The sequence below is a fragment of the Macrobrachium rosenbergii genome, chromosome 52, assembly GCF_040412425.1.
Source record: "Macrobrachium rosenbergii isolate ZJJX-2024 chromosome 52, ASM4041242v1, whole genome shotgun sequence".
Taxonomy (NCBI): domain Eukaryota; kingdom Metazoa; phylum Arthropoda; class Malacostraca; order Decapoda; family Palaemonidae; genus Macrobrachium; species Macrobrachium rosenbergii.
The window spans coordinates 16,047,243-16,069,726 of NC_089792.1; the positions used below are offsets into that span (position 1 = coordinate 16,047,243).

The 22,484-nt window shown below is 35.1% G+C and overlaps 1 protein-coding gene across 1 annotated transcript in view; it reads left to right on the forward strand.

Moving 5' to 3' along the window:
• glob1 (globin 1) overlaps window positions 1-13,299 on the forward strand; it is a 169,707-nt gene extending 156,408 nt beyond the window's left edge. Inside the window, exons 3-5 of the mRNA XM_067096187.1 lie at window positions 1,523-1,627; window positions 8,568-8,688; window positions 12,976-13,299. Of these exons, the coding sequence (XP_066952288.1) occupies window positions 1,523-1,627; window positions 8,568-8,688; window positions 12,976-13,122 (373 nt within the window). The 3' untranslated portion in view covers window positions 13,123-13,299. The remainder of the gene's footprint in view (window positions 1-1,522; window positions 1,628-8,567; window positions 8,689-12,975) is intronic.
• The last annotated feature ends 9,185 nt before the right edge of the window (window positions 13,300-22,484 follow it).

Sequence of the window (22,484 nt, forward strand, 5' to 3'; positions counted from 1 at the left end):
TCCCATTGCTTGTTCATGATCGAAGTCCAGAGAGGAATACGAAGAGTACGCAGAATGGAATGGAATGGAATATAGAGTTTAGACCAAAGGCCAAGCGCTGGAACCTATGAGGCCATTCTGCGCTGAAAGGAAAATTGAGAGTAATCGGTTACAAAGGTGTAACAGGAGGAAAACCATGCAATTGCACTGTGAAATAATCGTTAGGAGAGAATGGATGGCAAGATGGAAGAAAAGTAATATGAATGGAGGTACAGTAAAATGAATAAAAGGGGGTTGCAGCTAAGGGCCTAAGAGACGCTGCAAAGAACCTTTAGTAATGCCTACAGTGCACCCGTGAGGTGCACTGACGGCACTACCCCCGTACGGAGGATTTCTAGCGATGGAAATGTTCTTTATGTAAAGAAGGAGTCTCTTCAATTAATGTAAAAGTAACTAATATTGATCAAATATTATATAACTCAAGAGAATTATCACTCTGTGTTGTGTAAAAATCATTTAAAAAATAGTAACCCCCATAAACGTTTTACCCACTAACCGCCCCATCACCACAGTACACAGATTTAGTTTTCCTCCCCAAAAGAGTTCGAGATAATTCCCACAATACAATCACACAATCTTGCCTGAAAATAGATGATAAAGAAACAAAATAACTCTTTAAGGATTTGAAACTATGACCAATGAGACCTCATTCCAATACTAAATTCAGTCACAGGGGTAGTTAAAAGAAAATAAACATGGTATATTACTGCATATAATTAAGAGCACTGTGGACATAAATGATTCCCCCCCTTTATACCTTCTGTGATTAAGTGGATACAGTGCTGGTCCTCGTCACAACTGTCGGCAGTTCAAATACAGGAGGAATAGGTTTGTCTAACTATTAAAAATAATAATAATAATAATAATAATAATAATAATAATAATAATAATAATAATAATAATAATAAAGTACACATAACATTTTCATTTTCATTAAAACCAACCGTAAAATGAATAAATTTAAATATCATCACCTGTACTTCTCTGTAATTAACTTTGTTTCTATTGTATGAACAGGTAATCAGCAGTAACAAAAATAGCAGATGTAGCATCATACGCAGTATGAAAAATGGTAAAAGTAGCGACAAAAGTCCCTCAAAAGAGAGCATAATGATGTTTATACCAGCAATTCCAAACCATCTCTCTTCCTATTATTAGGTTTAAAACTCGTTATTAGGAATTCATCATCAAACCTCTTTCCACTGGAAAACACAGTCTGACATTTTAGGATAATAAAAAGGATGATATATTCAGACGCTGTTAATGACATCACTAACTTGAAAGGATAACAAGAACTCTCTTTTCTTTTACGAATCCCTTAACAAAGAACAACTTGGCCTTTGAGGAGAAAAGGAAATTATGGTAGTCTAATTAGAGTCATACCACTAAAATACATTATCTAGCCTTGAGGCTTTTCTCTTGTGTGTTTGAATGTTGTCTTTCTAATGCATCTGATAACGTTTCCGATCTTTCGTATCCACAGGTTATTCGAGACGCACCCAGATGTGCAGGAGGTCTTCATCCCCTTCAGGGGGCTCCCGATGGAGGAAGTGCAGCAGTCCAAAGAACTCCGCTCCCACGCACTCAGGTGAGAAGGCACGAAAAGGACAATAGAGCAATTTCACGTGCACGTAATAGGCCTTGTATGCCCTTTTAAAACTGAAGGTAGTAAAAGCATTTTTTTTCTTTTCAGCTTTAGCGAAAACCGATTTGATGGGAACTCTATTGCACTATTTAGTCCATTAGTATAAAAAAAGAGGGGGGAGGAAAAAATGGGAGAAGAAAAAGCTTAGAATCTATCCGTAATAAGTTGTTAACTCGTCTTGAGGTGTGTACAGTATGTGTGCCAGAATGATTTTGAAGCTAAACCCCTAGGAATGTACTTATGGCCTTGTTATCATGATCTGCAAACCATGACCCTTCATCCCAACTCAAATCGTGACCCCTTTCCAATGCTGAAAGGTCAAATTTATTCTCGTGGTGGGAGTCTCAAGTCAAAACATAAACAAATTACATGAATGGCAAAAAAAGTTTATCTACCAATCTTAGACACTCATGTTGCCATAATACTTCTAACGTTTAGGTGCGTCACATTAAAATAAAAATACTTCCATGTTTACTCTTCTAGTCTCAAAGTGGTGAGTTGCGTGCTAACTTGTCCAACAAATGCATATTTAATATATGAAGTCTTCATGTCATGACATCGCAGATAAAAACGATAAAAAATATAATAGCAGAATAATTACACAATTATCCTCCTTTTACGTCTACTTTGTAGCATAAACTAAAATGAAGTCTTCAACAAGTTACACAGTAAATTATGCAGTTCCCGGAAATAATGATAGAACTTTATATCGTTCAAATTACTCAGTAAGCAGTTCTCGAAAATATCTAAAGATTATATGTACATCATAAAATTAAAAAAAACATTTAACGATATTATATGAACACTATTAAATAATAAACAAAGGCCACATGTAACAACTGAAACAGCTTCAACATCGTTCTATTTTTCATTACATATTCAACTTCTCTCTCTCTCTCTCTCTCTCTCTCTCTCTCTCTCTCTCTCTCTCTCTCTCTCTCTCTCTCTAAGTGCCTCAAAATCACCAACATTAACCACAACCCGAAAATGTTACAAGTACTGAAAAAAGACATCAAAGGTTGAACATCTGTAGATTAACAACAAACGCTGCAACTCATATAAACTACAACCAGAATTTAACCTCAACGTTCTAAGGAAATAAAACCTAGCACTCCCTCCCCTCTACCAACAATAACAACGCTGTCATCCTAAGCATAAATTTCTCCTACAGACAACGTTACAATTTGTAACATAGACCCCGAATTTTTTAAGACCCATTTAAAAACGATTTCACAGTAATTCAGCTCCAGTGATGCGAATACAACATGGACAAACATCAAAATTATTTCCATAATCTACAAGTCCCACATAAGCAAACACAAATGAGTGTCGGTTATAGTGATTGAAATATAAGCAACAGAGTTCATAGTGAACTTCATGGCTCTGCACCATCCCTCTTAAAGAAACTATGATTAATCGTTTACAAAAATGTGAGAGGAGATTCAGCAACATTTACGAAAAGGTTTTAGTGTATACATGAATGGAAAGTTGGTTACGATGTGTACATCTTAAAATGTGTATATTTAGATATATATACATATATATATATTATATACATATATATATATATAGTATACACATATATATTATATAAATACAATGTATATATATATGTATATACTATACTGTATACATATATGTATATACACACACATGCATACATATATATGTTTATATGTATGTACTATGTATTAAAATATATACAATATGTTGTAATTATGATTTATATAAAGTAAAATACTTACTTTAGACAAAAAAAAAAACTCTACGATAAAGAAAACTGAGACAAGAAACCATTCTTATCTCTAATCAAGGTCCAACATATACAGAAGACTGTGAAGAAAGCAAAACACAGTAAATGAAAGATGATAAAAGAAATCAACACAAATTAAAAATGAAGAAAATATGTACGGAAATCATTACCATGTGTACTCACCAACAGGCGAACCTTCGGCGCTGGTCATCGCGATGAAGCCTGAAGAAGAAAAAACATCTAATGACTCGTTATCAAAACCACAGTTATCTTCCACTGACTAACATTGCTAACGCTGGTCAAAAAATGAGAAAGATAATAAGTCTTCTTGAATAACAAAAAAAAAAAAAGTGGAAGGATTAAACGCCCACAATGATACTGTAATTGACAGGTCCATAAGAGTTAATTCTCATTATTATTCTAATGTAACGTACATAGAATACAAATCCTCATACATGGGGTAATAAAGCCATAAACATGTTAGAAATGACATAAAATTTGAATTATGTAATTAAATAAAAATAAACATTCAAACATATGAATAAATGAACGGGAATCAAAAAATACGTGGGAAGATTTAGGGCCGACATGTATCAACAACATCCAAAACGCATCGACGAAATATGGATGGTGACACTACAAAACTAAATTAAATAAAATGTAAACTGTGCACTATTATTATTATTATTATTATTATTATTATTATTATTATTATTATTATTATTATTATTATTTAGAAGAGAATACAGAATTTAGGCCAAACGCCAAGCGATGGGACTTTAAGGGTCATTCAGCAATGAAACGGAAATTGACAGTAAAAAGGTTTGACAGGTGTAACAGAAGGAAAACCTCGCAGTTGCACTTGAATCAACTGTTAGGAGAGGGTGGAAAGTAAGATGGAAGAAAGAGAATATGAAACGGAGGTACTATCAAAGGAATGAAAGGGGTTGCAGCCAGGGTCAGAAGGGACGCTGCAAAGAACCTTAAGTAATGCCTACAGTGCACCGCATGAGGTGCACTGACGACACTGCCCCACTACGGGGTCTTATTTATTATTATGGGAAAAAATCATCATTGCCTCCCAGGCAAGAGACAAAAACTTCAAAAAGGTTAAAACAAAATATTGTAAACTCTCGGCATCTGTACGTCATCATCTTTATAGATATCGGAAGCCTTAAGTCTATAGAATGCCTTGCTTTCTGGCATCATTAGAGGTTAAATTTCAAGTGCTTTAAAAAAAGATGTTTGGAGATGCTGCACTCGGGTCATGTGAAATACATAAGCCATACCTCTTACAGATGACACGATAGAGAACATCACGGAGGAGGAGCAGGCAACGAGACTTCATAAACAGTTGTTCAAGTTCATTCAGCCGCACCCTCCACGGGCTATACAACTTACCGATAACATCAAGATCAGGCCAGACTCCAATTTATTTCGCAGAAGAAGACAGCAAACAATTACAACTTGAATTTCATTACATTTAACTGGGAGCAACTGTTCCACATTTGTTGAACAAATCTGATTATCACAGTATGTCGATGTTCATGATTCTTGAAATTGAGGTTCGTGAATAATCTGAATGACGAGTTTTTTCTTGGAATGGAATTACTCAAAGTTGCTGGCAACATAGGATCAAGATTTTGACACGACGCTAAATGGTACTGAAAACTTGACAAGCAAGCGCATAATCTGCGGTATTTTTCACCAATGAATACTTTAGGACCTTTGCGCTTAGAGTAGAATTAATGTTATCAGCCATCAGCATTCGGCTACAGGAAGAACAGAAAAAAATATATTATTATTACCTGCCGGCATTTACAAACAAACAAGCGTAGTCTTAGCTAAAGCGCTGACTGTCAGTTGTGGCGTCAGAGCCAATCTTCTCAGAATTGTCAAACCTCTCCTGTTCTCGAACGAGAAACGGTTAAAAGCAGGAGATGGTTTGAGTTTATGGCACCAAGAACGGAAACAGATCAAGTCAAAGATGGTCAAGGCGATAGAAAACCACTAACTACAGTGCTGTCCACATACTAGAGGGAATTTCAAGTAAATTACTTCTACATGCAAAGGTTTGCCAACGAAGTCACGGGTAAGTTGTAACCCTTCAAGAACTTGAAATTCACTTGCATGACCTGCTTTCCCATACAAATGCCTGGTACTCGAGTCCGTGATGATAATACTTAGCGAAATACTTGTTAAAGTAAGTTATAAATTACAAGATATGGAACATGACAATGTTAAAGCTAGAAATTATTTTTGGGGGGGCAATCACTTTGATAACAAAAAACTAAGCAGATTATCATTCCCCACTAATTACAAGGTCCACTAATACTGGAAAATCATAAAATCAAAATATATATATATATATATATATATATATATATATATATATATATATATATATATATATATATATGGGAACAAGCAGGGAGTCCACAGCAGATCAACAAAACAGTTGCATATTTATTGATAACAAAAACACATCATCAGTCTGTAAAATTAAAAATACATTCCCAAATTCAAAATAAAATAAATAAAAACAGGTCCATTCTTTAAAATTACAAAATATACAAAAAAGAAAGGAGATTTTTTTCTTTAGTCTACCCAATAAAAAATCTAATTAATAAAAAGAATGTAACAAATTTTAATTTAGCTTTATTTTGAATTTGATATATGTATAATTTTACAGACAATGTTTTAAGTAACACAGACACACACATATATATATGTATATATATATATATATATATATATATATATATATATATATATATATATATATATATATATAATTATATAGAATTGGCAATGGCTTGGGATTTTGATGCACCGTATCCTAAGGCAGAGGAATACCGAATTAAGAGAATTTTGTATCCCTTAGAAAAGGAATGCAATAAATGCCTTGAGACAATAAAAAAATGCCAGGTATGTCCAAGTAGTAATGACTGCTAGCACGGGTTTATCACTGTTGCAACCTGGGCACTGCAATCCTATGAAGTGTCATTGGCTTGCTATAAAATTATAAAGCTTCCCAATGCACTGGAGGGCCTGGTGAAATGCAAACCCACAGGTGGCATGAAATGCCTACCAAATGGTAGATGAGCTTCTCCTGATGTCAACAGGAACCACACTTTGACTAATATACCAGGATGCAAGTGAAAATAATAGCATATTCGGAATTCTAAGTTGTGTGGAAATCATCAAATGGCATATACCTGGGACATGAGGAATCCAAACTTGTTCATTTACTGCAAAAAAAAAAAAAAAATGGAGAAAAAATTATATTCCAAGTCTTGGGATTCTGAATGGTTGAGGATATTGCTGTATGATATAGAAGTTTTTCTCTCTCGTTGTGTACATACATACATACATACATACATATCTGTGTGTGTGTCATTTGAGTGGATGGGGGCTGGTTTTTTCTTTTAACATCTGTTGTCTGTCCCGTCTGAAAAATTGTATCACTTTAGGTTTCCATTTCTCTTTCGCATTTTAATCAAACAAATTCTTTTATATCGTTGTCCTTAAGCACTTACGTTAATTAAGTGGACTACTTGGACACGCCAACACTAAATATGCATTCCCCTGATCATCCAGCCACTTTGGAGTCTAGAAAAATGAGTGCGTTTTTTTTTTTTTTTTTAATAAAGGTAAACGATTACTTTAATATTATTCTCGAAATAGGCCATGAAGATAAGGCTTGCTACCTGGAATAGTCTAGGATAAACGAAAGTCAGGTACCATCCTCATACATGCTTATTTTTGAAGACCACTAGGCGAGCAAAGAGTGACAAGAAGTGTCCATCGCTATCGAATTCCGCATCAGATACAATCACACAAACGAAATGTACTGCGGTAGTTATGACCAGTTCTTGAGTGGCAATCTCTTTTTTTCAAAATGGACTGGACTGGATTACAGGGTTTATGCTTAAAAGTAAAGCACTGGGGTGACATTTGTGAAATGCTTTCTTTACTAACATTGCTAAGATAAAGATGTATCTACTTTTATTCCTTGATCATTTCGTTCCGTTGGCATTCTAGTCTTATTGTCTTGTTGATAACGATCCATTTTTTGTGATGATTGTTATTCCTGCAGTTCTTACTGTTATTCTTACTTTAGCCCAAGGCTGAACATTAGTTTCTGTTTATGTGTGGGTGTGGGTGTAATAGTTGTAAAAAGGTTTATTGTAGACGTAAGGGTAGACTATAACTCTCAGGTATTAAGTGGGAGGAGGAAAGAAAGGCCCAGAAAGTGATGTACACATCGGTTGTTGGAGTTATTGGAAAGGAATGACTCTAATATCCAAAAACTAAGAGACTGGAGAATGGCAGTGGGCATAGGGTACTTTCACGCACTGCTGATGAGTCTTCTGCCTTACTTGAAACGGCTAATCTTGTGGTAGTTTCTTTACAGAAGTGCCATCCACGAGTTAGCAGTCAAGATTAGCCGTTTCATGCAACACAGAACACTCATCAGTAATGTGTCAAACTACCCTATACACACTGCCATTCTCTTGTCTCCTGCATCCTGGATATTAAGGTCTTTCCTTTGCAATATATAACTCTACAAATCAATCTACGCAGCACTGTCTGGGCCTTTCCTTCTCCTCCCACTCAACACCTATGAATTACAAGCTCTTTTAACCAGTTTATTGTACTCCTTTCTTTCCAAATGACAGACCCATCTCAAAACAATAAAGCCAATCCTTACACCTACGATAAACTTTCTACACCTTTCAATTCTTCCCTCGCCATACACACTACGAAAAAAATTCACTTCAACATCTTCGACCTTCTTCATTCCATCTATATTCAACAGCCACACTCCATTTTCAAAAAGGCGAATTGGCTCGGCATTCTAACCTTGGCTTCCATACACTCGTGCATTCCTTTTCTATTTAAATATTATGTCTTTTGCACACACCCTGCCACCTATCCCATCTCATTCAAACCCAATTCTTGAAAGTATGCAAAAGGATCAAATGTGTAACAATTGCGACAAAACATGCTACCTTCCAAAATGATCAAATACTACTACTACTTTCTCTCTCTCTCTCTCTCTCTCTCTCTCTCTGAATAATATAACAAACTTTAATTAAACTTCTCACGTTTTCTTTGCCTTTCCAGAGTAATGGGTTTCGTGGAGAAGGCAGTCCGGAGACTGGAAGAACCGGAAAAACTCGTCCCACTGATACAAGAGTGTGGCAAGAACCACTGCCATTACGGAGCGCAGGTCCAACACGTCGAGGTAAATTGACAGTTTGGGATTTTCTGCAACAATTATTGTCACAATATCACGAGCACTTGATAATAATAGCCGTTATCGCATGAACAATAAAAAGCACAAGTTCTAGTTATAAGGCAGGTGATATGACAGTAGATGAACTGGTAGTAGTAATAGGAATAGGACCATCAGTAACACAGAAAATTTCTCAAAGATATGTTTACTTCATCAAAACCTTTATTACATACATCAAAAGAACCGTCCTTGTAACCAAGACTATTGTTGCTATCACAAAGAAATGCCATTTATTACCTATTTTATATATAAAGTTCATCAACAAAGTAATTATGTGTACAGTGACTAAGTTACAGTATCTATCTACTTGATATTACTGAAATTTGTATAACAGCTTATAACAACTTCAGTTACCTAAAAGCATAATACTGTTACGAAAACAATAAAACCTGATATGGCCTCCATGCCACCTGACCTGACGTCATAAAATTGTTTACAGTATAAAATTCAGCAATAAATAATAATAATAATAATAATAATAATAATAATAATAATAATAATAATAATAATAATAATTCTAACGGAAACAAGGTTCACTTACAACAACAACAACAACAACAACAACAATAATAATAATAATAATAATAATAATAATAATAATAATAATAATAATATTTTTACATTCAGCACAAAGACCTCATTTCTTCACTATTCCCTCACATTTTGAGATATGGCTCCTTCTGCAGTCATTACATCCAAAACTGATATACAAAAAGAAACTGGTACCGGGCCATGTAGGTTTCGAACCCTAGCAAGTCACGTGAGAGTGAAACTGCCGTAACACCCTGTGTCACAAAGAAGGATATAAATCTCTTCGCATTCCAATATATGACATTATAAATGACCTTTTCACATGACATAACGGTACCGTATAAATGATAATACAACTGGCAATCCGAGGAGAAATTGTTTCGGATCTAGTACTGGTTGAAATTCACTGCTAAGATAATACGAGTTTCCAGCAAACAATATATATACGGTGTGCGTGTGTATATGAATGTGTATGCATATGTAAGTGTGTGTATATGTGTAAGTGAGACAGTCATCACCACGACATGCAACCCCGTAGATGAAAAAAAAGTACTTTTCCAGAAAATAATAATCAAATTACCGATTCTGGTTAAGAACAAACGCTTAGGCAAGTACAATTGAAAAATTTCGTGATTATATATTTATGCTTAAGAATCTACAAAAGAAGCTAATGTGACTACATTTTAAAAAAAAATCTTTCTACTAGACAGGAACTGTCACTTTATAAGAACTGTTACTTTATACTCTTATATTACACTCACCACAGCCTGATTTCAGTCTCTTCATTCATTTTGAATTTTTCTTAAGTTTATTGAAGCTATCCAGTTCTTAAGTAACTACAAGCAAACAGACACACAGACAGACGGATGGCAATACATTTTTCGCATTCATGTTATTTGTAATGGATTAACGTACATTAATTATTGCTTTAACGACCAGAAAAGTAGCCCATTTCTCAATATTTACCTTTTTTTTTGGGGCGCATTTACTCAATTCTTCTAACTATAATATCTCAGCATGAAAGACAGACAGAGATATCAACTTTAAATACGAATACGTCTAAAAGAAAAACCCAGAGTCTCTTTCGATTCATAATTCCAGTTTCTAATGGCAAGGGTCCGTTTTCCCCATTTAAGATTTAAAAGAGCTATTTTCTAGTTTTTCCCATTTGTTTCTCAATTTGTCCCACTAGATTTACTCTAAACCTCTATTTGCATTTGCCAAAGGGGAGCACACTCACCTTGATTACTGCAGAAGGAAACTATTTTTTTTTTTTTTAATGCTGGAGATATATTAAGATTTGATGTATCTGACAGCTAGAAACTTGGCTTTCCTGTGCTGTCACACTAAACATGACTTGATGACAGAATCTGGGTATCTACTTCTGGAGGGACACGATGCTTTCTCATACGTAGCCGGATTTTCAAGAGAATAAATACATTTATGAAGAGACTTATACACACACACACACACATATGACAATATAAAGCTATGACAAAATTTATATATTTTTATTTATATATATATATATATATATATATATAAATATATATATATATATATATACAGTATATATATATAAAACATCATGAATGATATTTAGCCTAAAACAAACAAACAAAAAAAAAATACAGTAAGAGAAAAAGATAGGAAACTGTAAAGGAACATGCTCCTCAGATTTTAGTGACTCAGGGGAATGAGAGAAAAAATTATTTAAGAATAAGCAAAATCTTAAGGAAACCCCCCTCAAATTTAAATAACTAGCTTAGGTGGTAAGCAGGGCGAGAGTTAGGTACTTTCAGCTACTACACAGTCGTGGACCGAAAAGGGAAAAAAAATTTCCCGATGAGTTGGAGAAAGTGCAGCTGTAAGTTCAAACTTATTACCACTGCTTAAGCAACAATTACCAAGGGAAATGCAAGAAGGCGGAAATGTTTAAAAAAAATTTAACCTGGCAATTCTTGAGACCTTGGAAATTCTTTGGTGAGGCAGACAGAGCATATTCCTTAAAATGTCTTGCTGCTGTTTTCACGATAAACTCCACAAAATACAACAGGAAATTCCCACTTTTCAGGGGTGATGGCCCATTCAGTGGTTTTCACACTGACAGGCTTCAAAGGTTTTAAAGGTTTGATGAAAGAGGTACAGAGGGGGGAGGGGGATATACGAGGTGAAGGAGTGGTACTGGAAGAGGAGCTGGGAAGAGAGGCATTGGCTGACGTGCTGCAATCTTTCCCAAAGTCACTGTTGAAGTCTGTCAAGATTGATGGTTCGTTCTCTGCAGTGGTTATTATTCAGTTTTCTTGGTCTGTTGGTTGTTATAATCTAATTCCGACTAAAAAAAAAAATCGGTTTTGACTGTGTCTTTCTTTCAAATGTACAATGCAAATAAGTCTAACGCTCCACCGTTTGAATCATATATTGTGTTTCACAATACTTGAAATATTTGAGTGTCAATGTTTTAGCATTCTTAAACTTTTCTAAATAATCCTTGGTGTCTCGCCTTTTCTACAACTGATGCATATAATTTGTCCTTTACAATTGTCCTGGTGACGCCCATAACGTTGACAATACAAACATCTAAAAAGTTAAAAGCGTACATTCCTTGGTGCATAAAAATCATCAAAGACTAGGCCATACTTGGCTCAAACTATGGGTCCTTTAATGATTGCCAAACTTACGGCTCTAACTATGGGTTCTTAAGAGATTGCTAAACTTATGGGTCCTAAAACATACCCAAACCTCCACCTCTTCACTATTAAAGATAAGGATAACCTAAAGCCATGCTGAAAGTGCAAATGCTCAAAGCAACGACAAAACAAAAGCAACAGGTTTTGTCCTTGTCTCATCAACCTCTCAAGAATACAGGAAGTTTTTTGTCCTTGTAAATATTAAGTCTCTCAAGGATATCTAAAGTTGGCTGACATGTCTTCACAAATTCATTAACTCCTGGAAATGCCATGCATCCCGTAAACACCTAGATATCTTGGAAATACTAAAATACCGAAGATTTCTGAATTTTGTCCCCACAAGTTCACTAGTTCATGGAAATGCCATGCATCCCGTCAAACCTGGAAATCTTTAATATACGAAAATTCCCAAGATTTCTGAATTATGTCACCAAAAGTTCACTAGTTCAAGGAAATGCCAAGCATCCCGTAAAACCTGTAAATCTTGGAAATACTAAAATTCCCAGAAGTACACTAGTTATGGAAATGCCATCCATCCCGTAAAAACCTGGAAATCTTGGATACAGTACGCCGCCCACAGATTTCAGAAATGAATAGAAATGTCCTTTAGCTTCACTACTTCCTAGAAATATTAAACATCTCCTCTAAATCTGTAATTCTTGGAAATAACAAGCATCTCCTCCAAATCTGGAATTCTTGGAAATACTAAGCCTTCCAAACATTTAGAAATAATGCCATAATACTGTGATATAATACTTTAGAACTTCAATGCAAGCAGTATTCTGCTGTAACCATCTTTCATTCTATCTATCCTACTTATTTATTACCATTTACGGCACTTACACGCATATATACGTTAGTTAAAAATTCCGTACGGACTGAAAATAAACAGCATAATATAAAAACTGTCACAAGACCTGTAAACCTCAAGATATTCATGAACAACGGAAGTAACAAAAACTGCCTCCTTTCATATACAAGCGACTAAATTCTCACTTTTCTTTCTCTCAAACAGCTGGTGGGGCCGGAGTTCCTGAAGGCCATTCAGCCGGCCTTGGAGAGTGAATGGACGGACGAGGTGGAAGAGGCCTGGGACCTCCTCATGAAGAACATCGCTTACGGCATGCGACTCGCCATGATCGAGGAGATGAAGAAAGGGTAAAAGGATGGAGCTTTCAATGCGGGAGCGAAGCGCGGTGCTTCATAAAACAAAAAGATGAATAAAATGTTGACATTAATGAATCTTTAAAAGTGCGTGCGGATCCCAGGAAGTGAAGAAATTTTTGAATATGAGAATCGTATAACTGAGCAAAATATGGGTGAACGACAGAGAGAAAAAGATTGAATAAAAAGATGAAATATTAACTACGCAAAATGCGGGTGAAGCTTAATTATGTTGATATATAAAAGTTCATGAGTTTAATCAAAATGCAAGTGAATACTAACATACACAGCAAAGGGAAGGAAGGCGGAAAGGAAATACATGTGTTAAAAGTGAAAGAAAATGCGATAAGATAATCATATTCTTTTTAGAAAGATAACTTTATTAAGCTCAGAAACAGAAATCTTAATAAAAAAAAAGCAGTGTAAAAGATTATCAGTGAAATAAGAGTGGAGAAACTGATTTACGACAAACCAGTTAGGAAGGTGTCACGGAACAAAAAGTGAAGAAAAGGTGGAAAATAATATGTGTGGTGTAAACATGGAAAACGATATAAAACGAAATTGCTTATTTATTTGTAAGAAGGGGCCGAGACGCAAGATTTTGAGAGCAGCAGCAACGTGATGGAAATCCTTCCTTCACTACACGGTGCAAAGCGGACATTTATAACTTACAGAAGGATATACAAAAAATATATATATATATATATATATATATATATATATATATATATATATATATATTTTTAAAGCAAAATTATCAGGTTTTTACAGAACTAAATTTACTTAAATCCTATATCAAAGGTAAAAAGGGGAAACATAATAATTCAGAGAACTGAATAAAAGAAAATTAATCTTAAAAGGTACAAATTATGCAGAAGATAGCGATCTGACGAAGCTTGGTGGACAAGCATATCTAAACAGTGGAAAAAAGTGAAGTGTTAATCAGACGAACTTGGCGAGATTTGTAACAAGAGTTTGTATCGGTTCTCCCAAACCAATGTTTCCCAAAACCAGACAGGAAAACGTGACCGCAACTTATTTTTTATCAATTTCCTCTTGAAACTTCTCGTTTAAAGAAGGGATACACGACATGGGGCAAAACTGGAAGTTCATTTCCGAAAGCAAAAGTAAATTTTAAGACTTACGGAAAGGGTAAGAAACATTTCAGTAACTTTATTAAAAACAAAAATATTTCGGTTGGGCCTAATAAGCATAATGAAAAAATCAATGTAAGCTCTGGGTATAGGTTTCAAGATTAATGACTAAAGTCGAGTAGGTAGATCAGTGTTGTAATGCATACTATTCAAGCTTTCATTATATACATATATAACATACAAATCATATATAATATATATATACAGTATATATAGTATATATATACAGTATATATATATATATATATATATATATATATATATAAATATATATATATATATATATATATATATATATAAACATATATATATATATATATATATATATATATATATATATATATAGAACTTTTAACTATAGAATATGAGGTGTATATTTCATACATATACAATAGATTTTACCTATAGATGAAGACGTTCATAGCTCATGGAGGAAAGCTACTTACTGAAGTTACAAAATTCGACTTTCAATTCCAACGAAGTTAAATCACAAAATCAAGATACCTGATAAATATACAGTACACAATACTCGTGTACAGTATGTCTGTACATCTCGTTTTAGGAGGGCAAAACTGTTTAGCTAATACGCTGACATATAACGTAACTGTTTATAGACTCAAAATAGGCACGTCATCCAAGCCATCGAGATACAGAAAACAACAAATCAACCATAATTTATTATGAGCAACGATTGGCAAAAGCGAAAAAAAGTTATTCTCTCGTCATGCAAACAACCAAAACAGTCACTAAAGAATCACGTTATCGAACTCATGACCAAATTATATCATTGCTGAACTGATAATAAAAATCAATTTCGACAGCAAAGTCTCTCTCTCTCTCTCTCTCTCTCTCTCTCTCTCTCTCTCTCTCTCTCTCTCTCTCTCTCGTGAAAACTTATTTGATGACCAGCTTCAACTAGGCCATTCATCACTGTTGAAGCACGAACTACCTGAGCAAGGAAAAGCTTTGCAACTTACGAAGCACTTTCGGATCCTGGCCACACATTTCTGAACTTTCGATATCGGGGGAGAAGAGAGCAAGTTACGAAAAGCACTATTGGCTGGAGAGCGAAGTATACATCATTCATAGCCTGAAGACGGATACTGCTTTTTCTAATGCAACAGACGAGGAAGTCCTCGGCGGAAACAGTATAAATTGATGGTCACGCTCCCTTCTTTTTTTGGGAGGGGAGAATATTTAATTTACTCAAACACAAAAGAATACAAAGTAACATTGATTCTTTCTATCTTAAAAGTTTATGAGAAGGGTGGGGGTCGCCATTAAGCGACCGGCATAGCAGAGTTACACCTAAAAAGAAAGACAAGCACAAAACGAAAGCGTTATCTAAAGAATGAGCGTCTGTGGAAGTGGACATTTGTGTGTCTCTCTCTCTCTCAAAGCGGTACTAAATTATTTCAATGGTGTGGTCTTCAGAACCGGTTTACGGTACCATACAAGTATTTTCTTCTAAGTTTAGTTTCATCAGCAAAACAAGTCGTAGAATTTTCACAAAAGCTATTTTTAATGTGATTATATAACGTGCAATACTTTATATCATCAACCAAGCAGCAAACATCAAGACCAGCAAACATGAAACGCACAATACTAGAAGGAAAGCATTCTCAGAAATGAAAAGAGAAAAGAGATTAATTTATGATAAAAAGGCACTTGCAACCGGCATGAAATAGATGACTCAAGAAAATAAGAAAATCTTCTCAATGCGATGAAGTATCTCAAGTTCCTCCCATTCCGCAAGTTGGCAAGTGAAGGACAACGGTATAGAGCTTGATTCACTTCACTCCTTTTTAAGCCTCTTTCCTAGCCACTGCCTCGAGTTTTCTTACTGACTCATCCGAAAACTAACACTCAGCCACTGCAGACTGCTTTGATATAATTCTATAAAAAAAAAAAATTGTAAACTGGCTGGCTTCATACTTTAAAAAAAAAAAGAAAAAGAAGTTGCTTTTTCTATCAGGAATAAATTTGCAAAAACTTCTACAAGGCGACAGTCATTGCCATCAAGTCCAATTGCAGAGAAACTAGCTAAACAAATCCGTGGCGATTCGGGCAGGGTTCTCTCTCTCTCTCTCTCTCTCTCTCTCTCTCTCTCTCTCTCTCTCTCTCTCTCTCTCTCACCTAGCCCTCCCATCGGCTAAGAAAGCTGTTTTCAGGCTCCCTGAGAACCATCCGTCAATACAGTGGGGGACAGATTTTGGCAGGTGGATTCTTGGAATGGCCTTTGGGATGGCTTAGATCTATTTGGGGAACTAGCTGAAGGGAGGGGAAACGCCAGAAGTACTTTCTCAGGTATGAAGGAATGAAATGGATTAACTGACATTTGGGAAGAAGCAAAGGAAAAATGGCAGTTGTTTTCGAGTTGCAATTTTTAAAATTATTGTGTAACTCTCGAATTACAATTGAACTTTGAATTGCATAAGAGCATGAGAAAAATGTTGACCTACAGGGTTAGGAATTACGAACTGCAGACCATTAGAACGCCACTGAGTAATAAATGTCCCATGCCAATCCGAAATGGAAATAAAAATATGATAACCGTCACCAATCTGCGCCACTAAAGGAAGAATACAGATAATAAAATGCAATTAACAAGAATGGTTTTTATCTTTTTTCTTTTCGTTAACGTACCCGTGCAGAAACTAAAAACGGCATAAAATTTCCCATAAGTGGTACTATGTTGAATATATTAGTTAAGTGAAGATTACTTTGATCACAATGCCCCAAAGAAAATAACTTCGATCACATAAACGCGGTAAGAAATAAAGCACGATCAAAACCAATCCTATCACTAGGGGAAACCTGTACACAGTGAAAATGGATTACAGATGACTTAATGCATCAACTCCACAGTAATTCTTAATATGTCAAACAATACAAAATGCATCAGATACCAATAACAGAAGCCTAGGTCTTTCCGATGATGCGATTCACCACGAAGAGCAACAGATTAAAATTTGACTCTGTTTGATTAAATTTAGGCTCTCAAGCTAAGCAGCACTGGGGCATTTTCGGCCATTCAGCTCTTAAGACAATGACAAGTGGGAGTTGGAGTGGAATGGAATGTATTATGCAATGAAAAACAAGCGAACTGCCTTTAAAGGGATATCATGACTCTTGTCAAGGGGGATGATTATATACTGTTCAATTTTTCTAAATTGAGCATAACACTACACAATCATTTTTCATCCGACCTAAATTTTCGTGAGCTTATTATTTCACACTTTCCATCATTTTGTCTTATTAATTATTTACCACTTTCCGTCATTTTTCTTATTAATTATTTAACACTTTCCATCATTTTTCTTATTAAAGTCATTACTGAATCTCTATATTAATCATTTTCACAAAAGTACACTCCAGAGAGATGAGGAAAGACCTTACAAAGAATACTAACTTATATATAATTGGGAATAATAAACTTATTAATGAGAGTCGAGGATACGTATTCTTGGAATGGACGCAGGAGGTGATGGTTCTTTCCTTCATAACAATGATGGGAAATTTGCCAGCATAGTTATTCATTGCCACCTGTAGCCAAGTAGATATGCATCTTGACCGTCAGGTGACCATTACGACGACAAGCAGAATTGATATGAGAGACCAACATTCAATCGGGAGAGAAATGTGCTAAGACTTCCACCGTGAGATCATCTTAAGTCTTTGAAAAATGTAAAAATAAAAAAAAAAAAAAAATTGCCTACATGTCAAGTCATTAATACAGATTTTAAACAATGTATTGAGTGAGTCTTAGTTTTTTGTATCATTTGACAACGTAAAAAGTAAGCAATAATATCAATTAATGCCCTTTAGAATGTATACTTTTTTTGTGTAGCAGATTCCCAAAACTGAAAACCGATAAAAAGTCATATAATTAAAATTTTAACGTTCCTATTACTGTTGAAGCACAAGAATTTTTCCAATAAATATCTAAAATGCGACAAATTATTCATTTGTAACATTTATCAGCGCGGTGGTTGTAAAACTTCTCGTTCATGGAGTAACAATGGATATTTTTAAATTGCAAAAATATCCCATAAATGCCTTCGAAAGGCCTGCATCCTCTTGTATCTCAAGCGGGATATGAAGAAAACAAATGCAAAATAATATCCAGTCTGTGCAGAGGTGGTCACTAGAAAAATTTTAGAATATAACATGAGAGATTCAAACGAAAATGTTTAAAAATAATTTTTAAATCACCTGAAGCTGTCGAAAATTACTAAAACTATATAATATTCGAACAATTATGGTCACCGTAAATAGGAACATCCGCTGTAAGAAAAATATTCGAATAGTTATGGTGAACCAGTAAACAGCAACATTCACTTTAAGAATATTCGAATAATTACGGAAAACCAGTAAACAGCAGAGTACATCTCCGACGTCACTTTGGGGCGTAGATTAACAACATATAAATTATAAGGGTCACGCTGAAAAGGAATCAGTGACTGGGACTCAACCTCTCCACTCTAAAAACAGCTTGCAAAGAGTTATTAATTCAACAATTGCTGGTGCGAACAATCCTTGAAATTCACCATTAGCTACATCACGGCTTCGCGGAAGGATGATTTGAGCTCTCTCTCTCTCTCTGTGTGTGTGTGTGTGTGTGTGTGTATGTGTGTGTAAAATGACAGTCCATATTTATATTTATGCATGTGTACACGAACACGAATACTTGTAAATAAATACAAGTAAAGATCTTTTTTAACCCTCTTCCAGAAAACTGTTTTTAAAACCTCTTTGGCGGAAACTACAATAACAACGAATGAATAACAAGTGTTATAGCGGATGACAAACAATTGTTAATTCCTTCATCAAAATAGTTACAATTATCCTCGTAGAACTAAAAAGGCTTATTCCAATTGTCTGGATAACTTCAAATAAATTCCGCTCTATAGAGAAATCGATTTCATTTCCAATCAATGGCAGGGAATGAGTTTTCTAACCTCTTTCCTCGTTGCTATGCTACGCAGGTCGAACAACAAGCTAGCAAGATAATCCTTATAATTCCAGTGAATAAACATCATTTCTCTCACGTGTTATAAATCGGTTTTCATTTAGGACTCCTAAAACACAAGCAATGCTGTTATTCATCTCAAAACCGCATTTCTAAGAGTTGCACCTTCAACAGAATTATCCTTGAGAGAGAGAGAGAGAGAGAGAGAGAGAGAGAGAGAGAGAGAGAGAGAGAGAGAAAGAGACTTGCCTTAAAACCAATCCCGCGAGTAACTTTAATTTCAGTAAGACACTTCTTGGATAGGCTTTGGCCCACTTTCATGAGTTTAAGCGGAAAAAATGTGTACAACAGAACTTGTTTATAAAAATGCATTTAATCAACGTTAGCATTTACATTCACAATCACATGCATATGTTTGTGCGTGTGTGGAAAGAAGGATACAGCTCAAGTGAACAAGTATCCAAAAGCGTTTATGACGAGTTTAAACATATGGTCGACAATACCTAAGAATATACATCGCACAAACATATGTGAATTATCTGCACCAGGTCAGTGAAAGTGCAGTAAACGAGTCGGATCTTCCATCACTGTAGAAAACCCTTCCAGTTTCTTTCATCTTCTCAAACTTTACAGGCACATAGAAATGCATGTTTGAAATCTTGTTTGCAAATATATACATTATATTAGAGTACCCACACAGTCATATTTGGCGGAAAAAGAAGAGAAGATCGAGACGGAAAGTCTCGACCCTTTGTATGTTACGTGCCGCCCCTACATTTGGACAAAGATACTTTCATTCCATTCTTCATAATTATATCAGGACAAGCGGTGACACAGGTCGGCCCCGAGCTGGACGACAAACAGTCCATGACCGCAGGGACGTTATCTACTGAACCGAAACTCGGACCAAGACGTTGATGTTATACACCTTGTTCCACATAGATAATAAAATATGGATACAGTGATATATATACATATATACATACATACATACATATATATATATATATATATATATATATATATATATATATATATATATATATATATATATATATATATATATATATATATATGACACAAATTGCATTGAGCAGTAATGTAATTTAAGAAAATAACTGCGAGGTGAATATTCACTGTAATGATCACAACTACTTTCTCTGAAAATTTATGATCCAACCTGCTTTCTCGAAATTACCGCGATGACAAATATAAACTCCTCTGCTTTATTTTTAAAATGCATCATTACAAAATAAACTGGAGAGAAGTTTTTTTGTTGTCCCCACAAACCCCAACAGCGAAGATATTAATCAGTATGGAAGTACAACTGTCCTACTCGACTGACGAATAGGTTTTACAAGAAAAAATGCATTCTGAAATCCACTGCATTCCTCTGCTGGCTTACAAGCAAATGTAATCAACGAGGGAACACGAAACATGGAGTATACTTACTTAGGCCTATGGCCCCTTCCTCGTTTTTTTGAGGGAACATGTAAAATTACCCCGTAAAAATTCGTACAAATGAACATCCTCTCTTTTAAATATGAGAAAAACTAATACACGTTTATAAAAAAAATGCAAGGGCAAGAGCATAGCGTGTGAATAATGATAAAAGGCAAAATAACTAAATTATTAAGCTTCAGGACGTTATGGCCTGTAATTTGAAATAACTACAGAAATTAGATGACAGCAAAATGTGAAAGTTCCTGCAAAAAGTGTGAAACTCTGAAGATGTTGGAAACTTGTGAGATGGAAAAAAATGGTTCAAGTTGGGGATACTATGAAAAGGAAAAGTCATCAATTCAATAAATAAGAGAAAATTTGTAGAAAGAAATCGGAATTGTGAAACTTAGCATATTGACAATATATCTAACGTTCGTAAAACTACTGTATTTTCTTCATTTTATTAGAAGAGCAAAACCAAAAGTGACGATTTTTTGTTAGGAATTGTAGAATCTGAGGTTCGACAGTATCACGTTAACCTAGGAAGGCCTATCAGACCTTAATACATTTATGACATAAACCTAATCATAACACTAATATGGCCAAGAGAAAACCTACACTAGACAGAAAATATAGTTAGTCTTAGCGAAAAGGGGAAACTTATTTTGTTTAACTGTAGCAATGTATTTATGTAATGAATTATGATGTAAAAATGTGTCTATGGCGTGTAAAAATACCATTATTGTGATACATAATTGTGTGTATATAAAAAATTCCTGTTGTCATATATCTAACACTGTGAAAAAATAAACATAAAAACGTTTCGAATCCTTTTCAATTTTCCCCGTATTTCTACATGACAAAAATAATCATCACTATAAGAGGTTTACTCTTGCCTCTATGCTTCTCACCTTTCAAGTCAACCTCGCATGACTAAGAAAAAATATCCTCATTCGAAAAATGTCCTCATTCGACTAATTAAGAATACTCACTCAACAAGCCTTCGTATTTACCTTTGGCCTCTAGAAATATGCCAAGTTCTAGAAATAAGCCAAGTTCTAGAAATAATTTGTATTTTTCCAGGTATACAAACCAGAGCCTTTTATATGGGAGTATCTATCAGAGCAAACTGGAGACGGTCGGTGAACTTTTTAACGAGGTAGTTAACTGGTTTTGGGGATTTTTTTGGTGACCAGCTGACACCAAAATCTTTACCTTCAGCTTTGGGGATGAAGTGAGGTGGTTGGTGCTGGGCACTTGTTACAAAAGTTAAGTATATCTTAGTTTAGCCAGACCACTGACCTGATTAACAGCTTTCCTAGGGCTGGCCCGAAGGATTAGATTTATTTTTACGTGGCTAAGAACTAATTGGTTACCTAGCAACGGGACCTACAGCTTATTGTGTAATCCGAACCACATTATAGCGAGAAATTAATTTCTATCACCAGAAACAAATTCCTCTTGTTCTTCACTGGCCGGTCGGAGGTTCGAACTAGCGACCAACAGAGTGGTAGCTGAGAACGGAACCCGCTCTCCCAGCGAGGAACTGGCACTTGTTAAAAGGCTATGGTTTGTATACCCAGGGAAAATACAAATCAATGTGAGATTCCGTCAATTGTTCCTGCAGAAAACAAACCATCGTCTCTTATATAAACACTCACTCCTTAAATGGCAGGTCATCTCCATCAACATACTGGATGTTGAATGACCACAAAGAAATACCATGAACCTAGTTGCGAAAAGCAAACAAGACGTCAGTGACTCCTGTAACCCCCTACCCAGTCTGGTAAA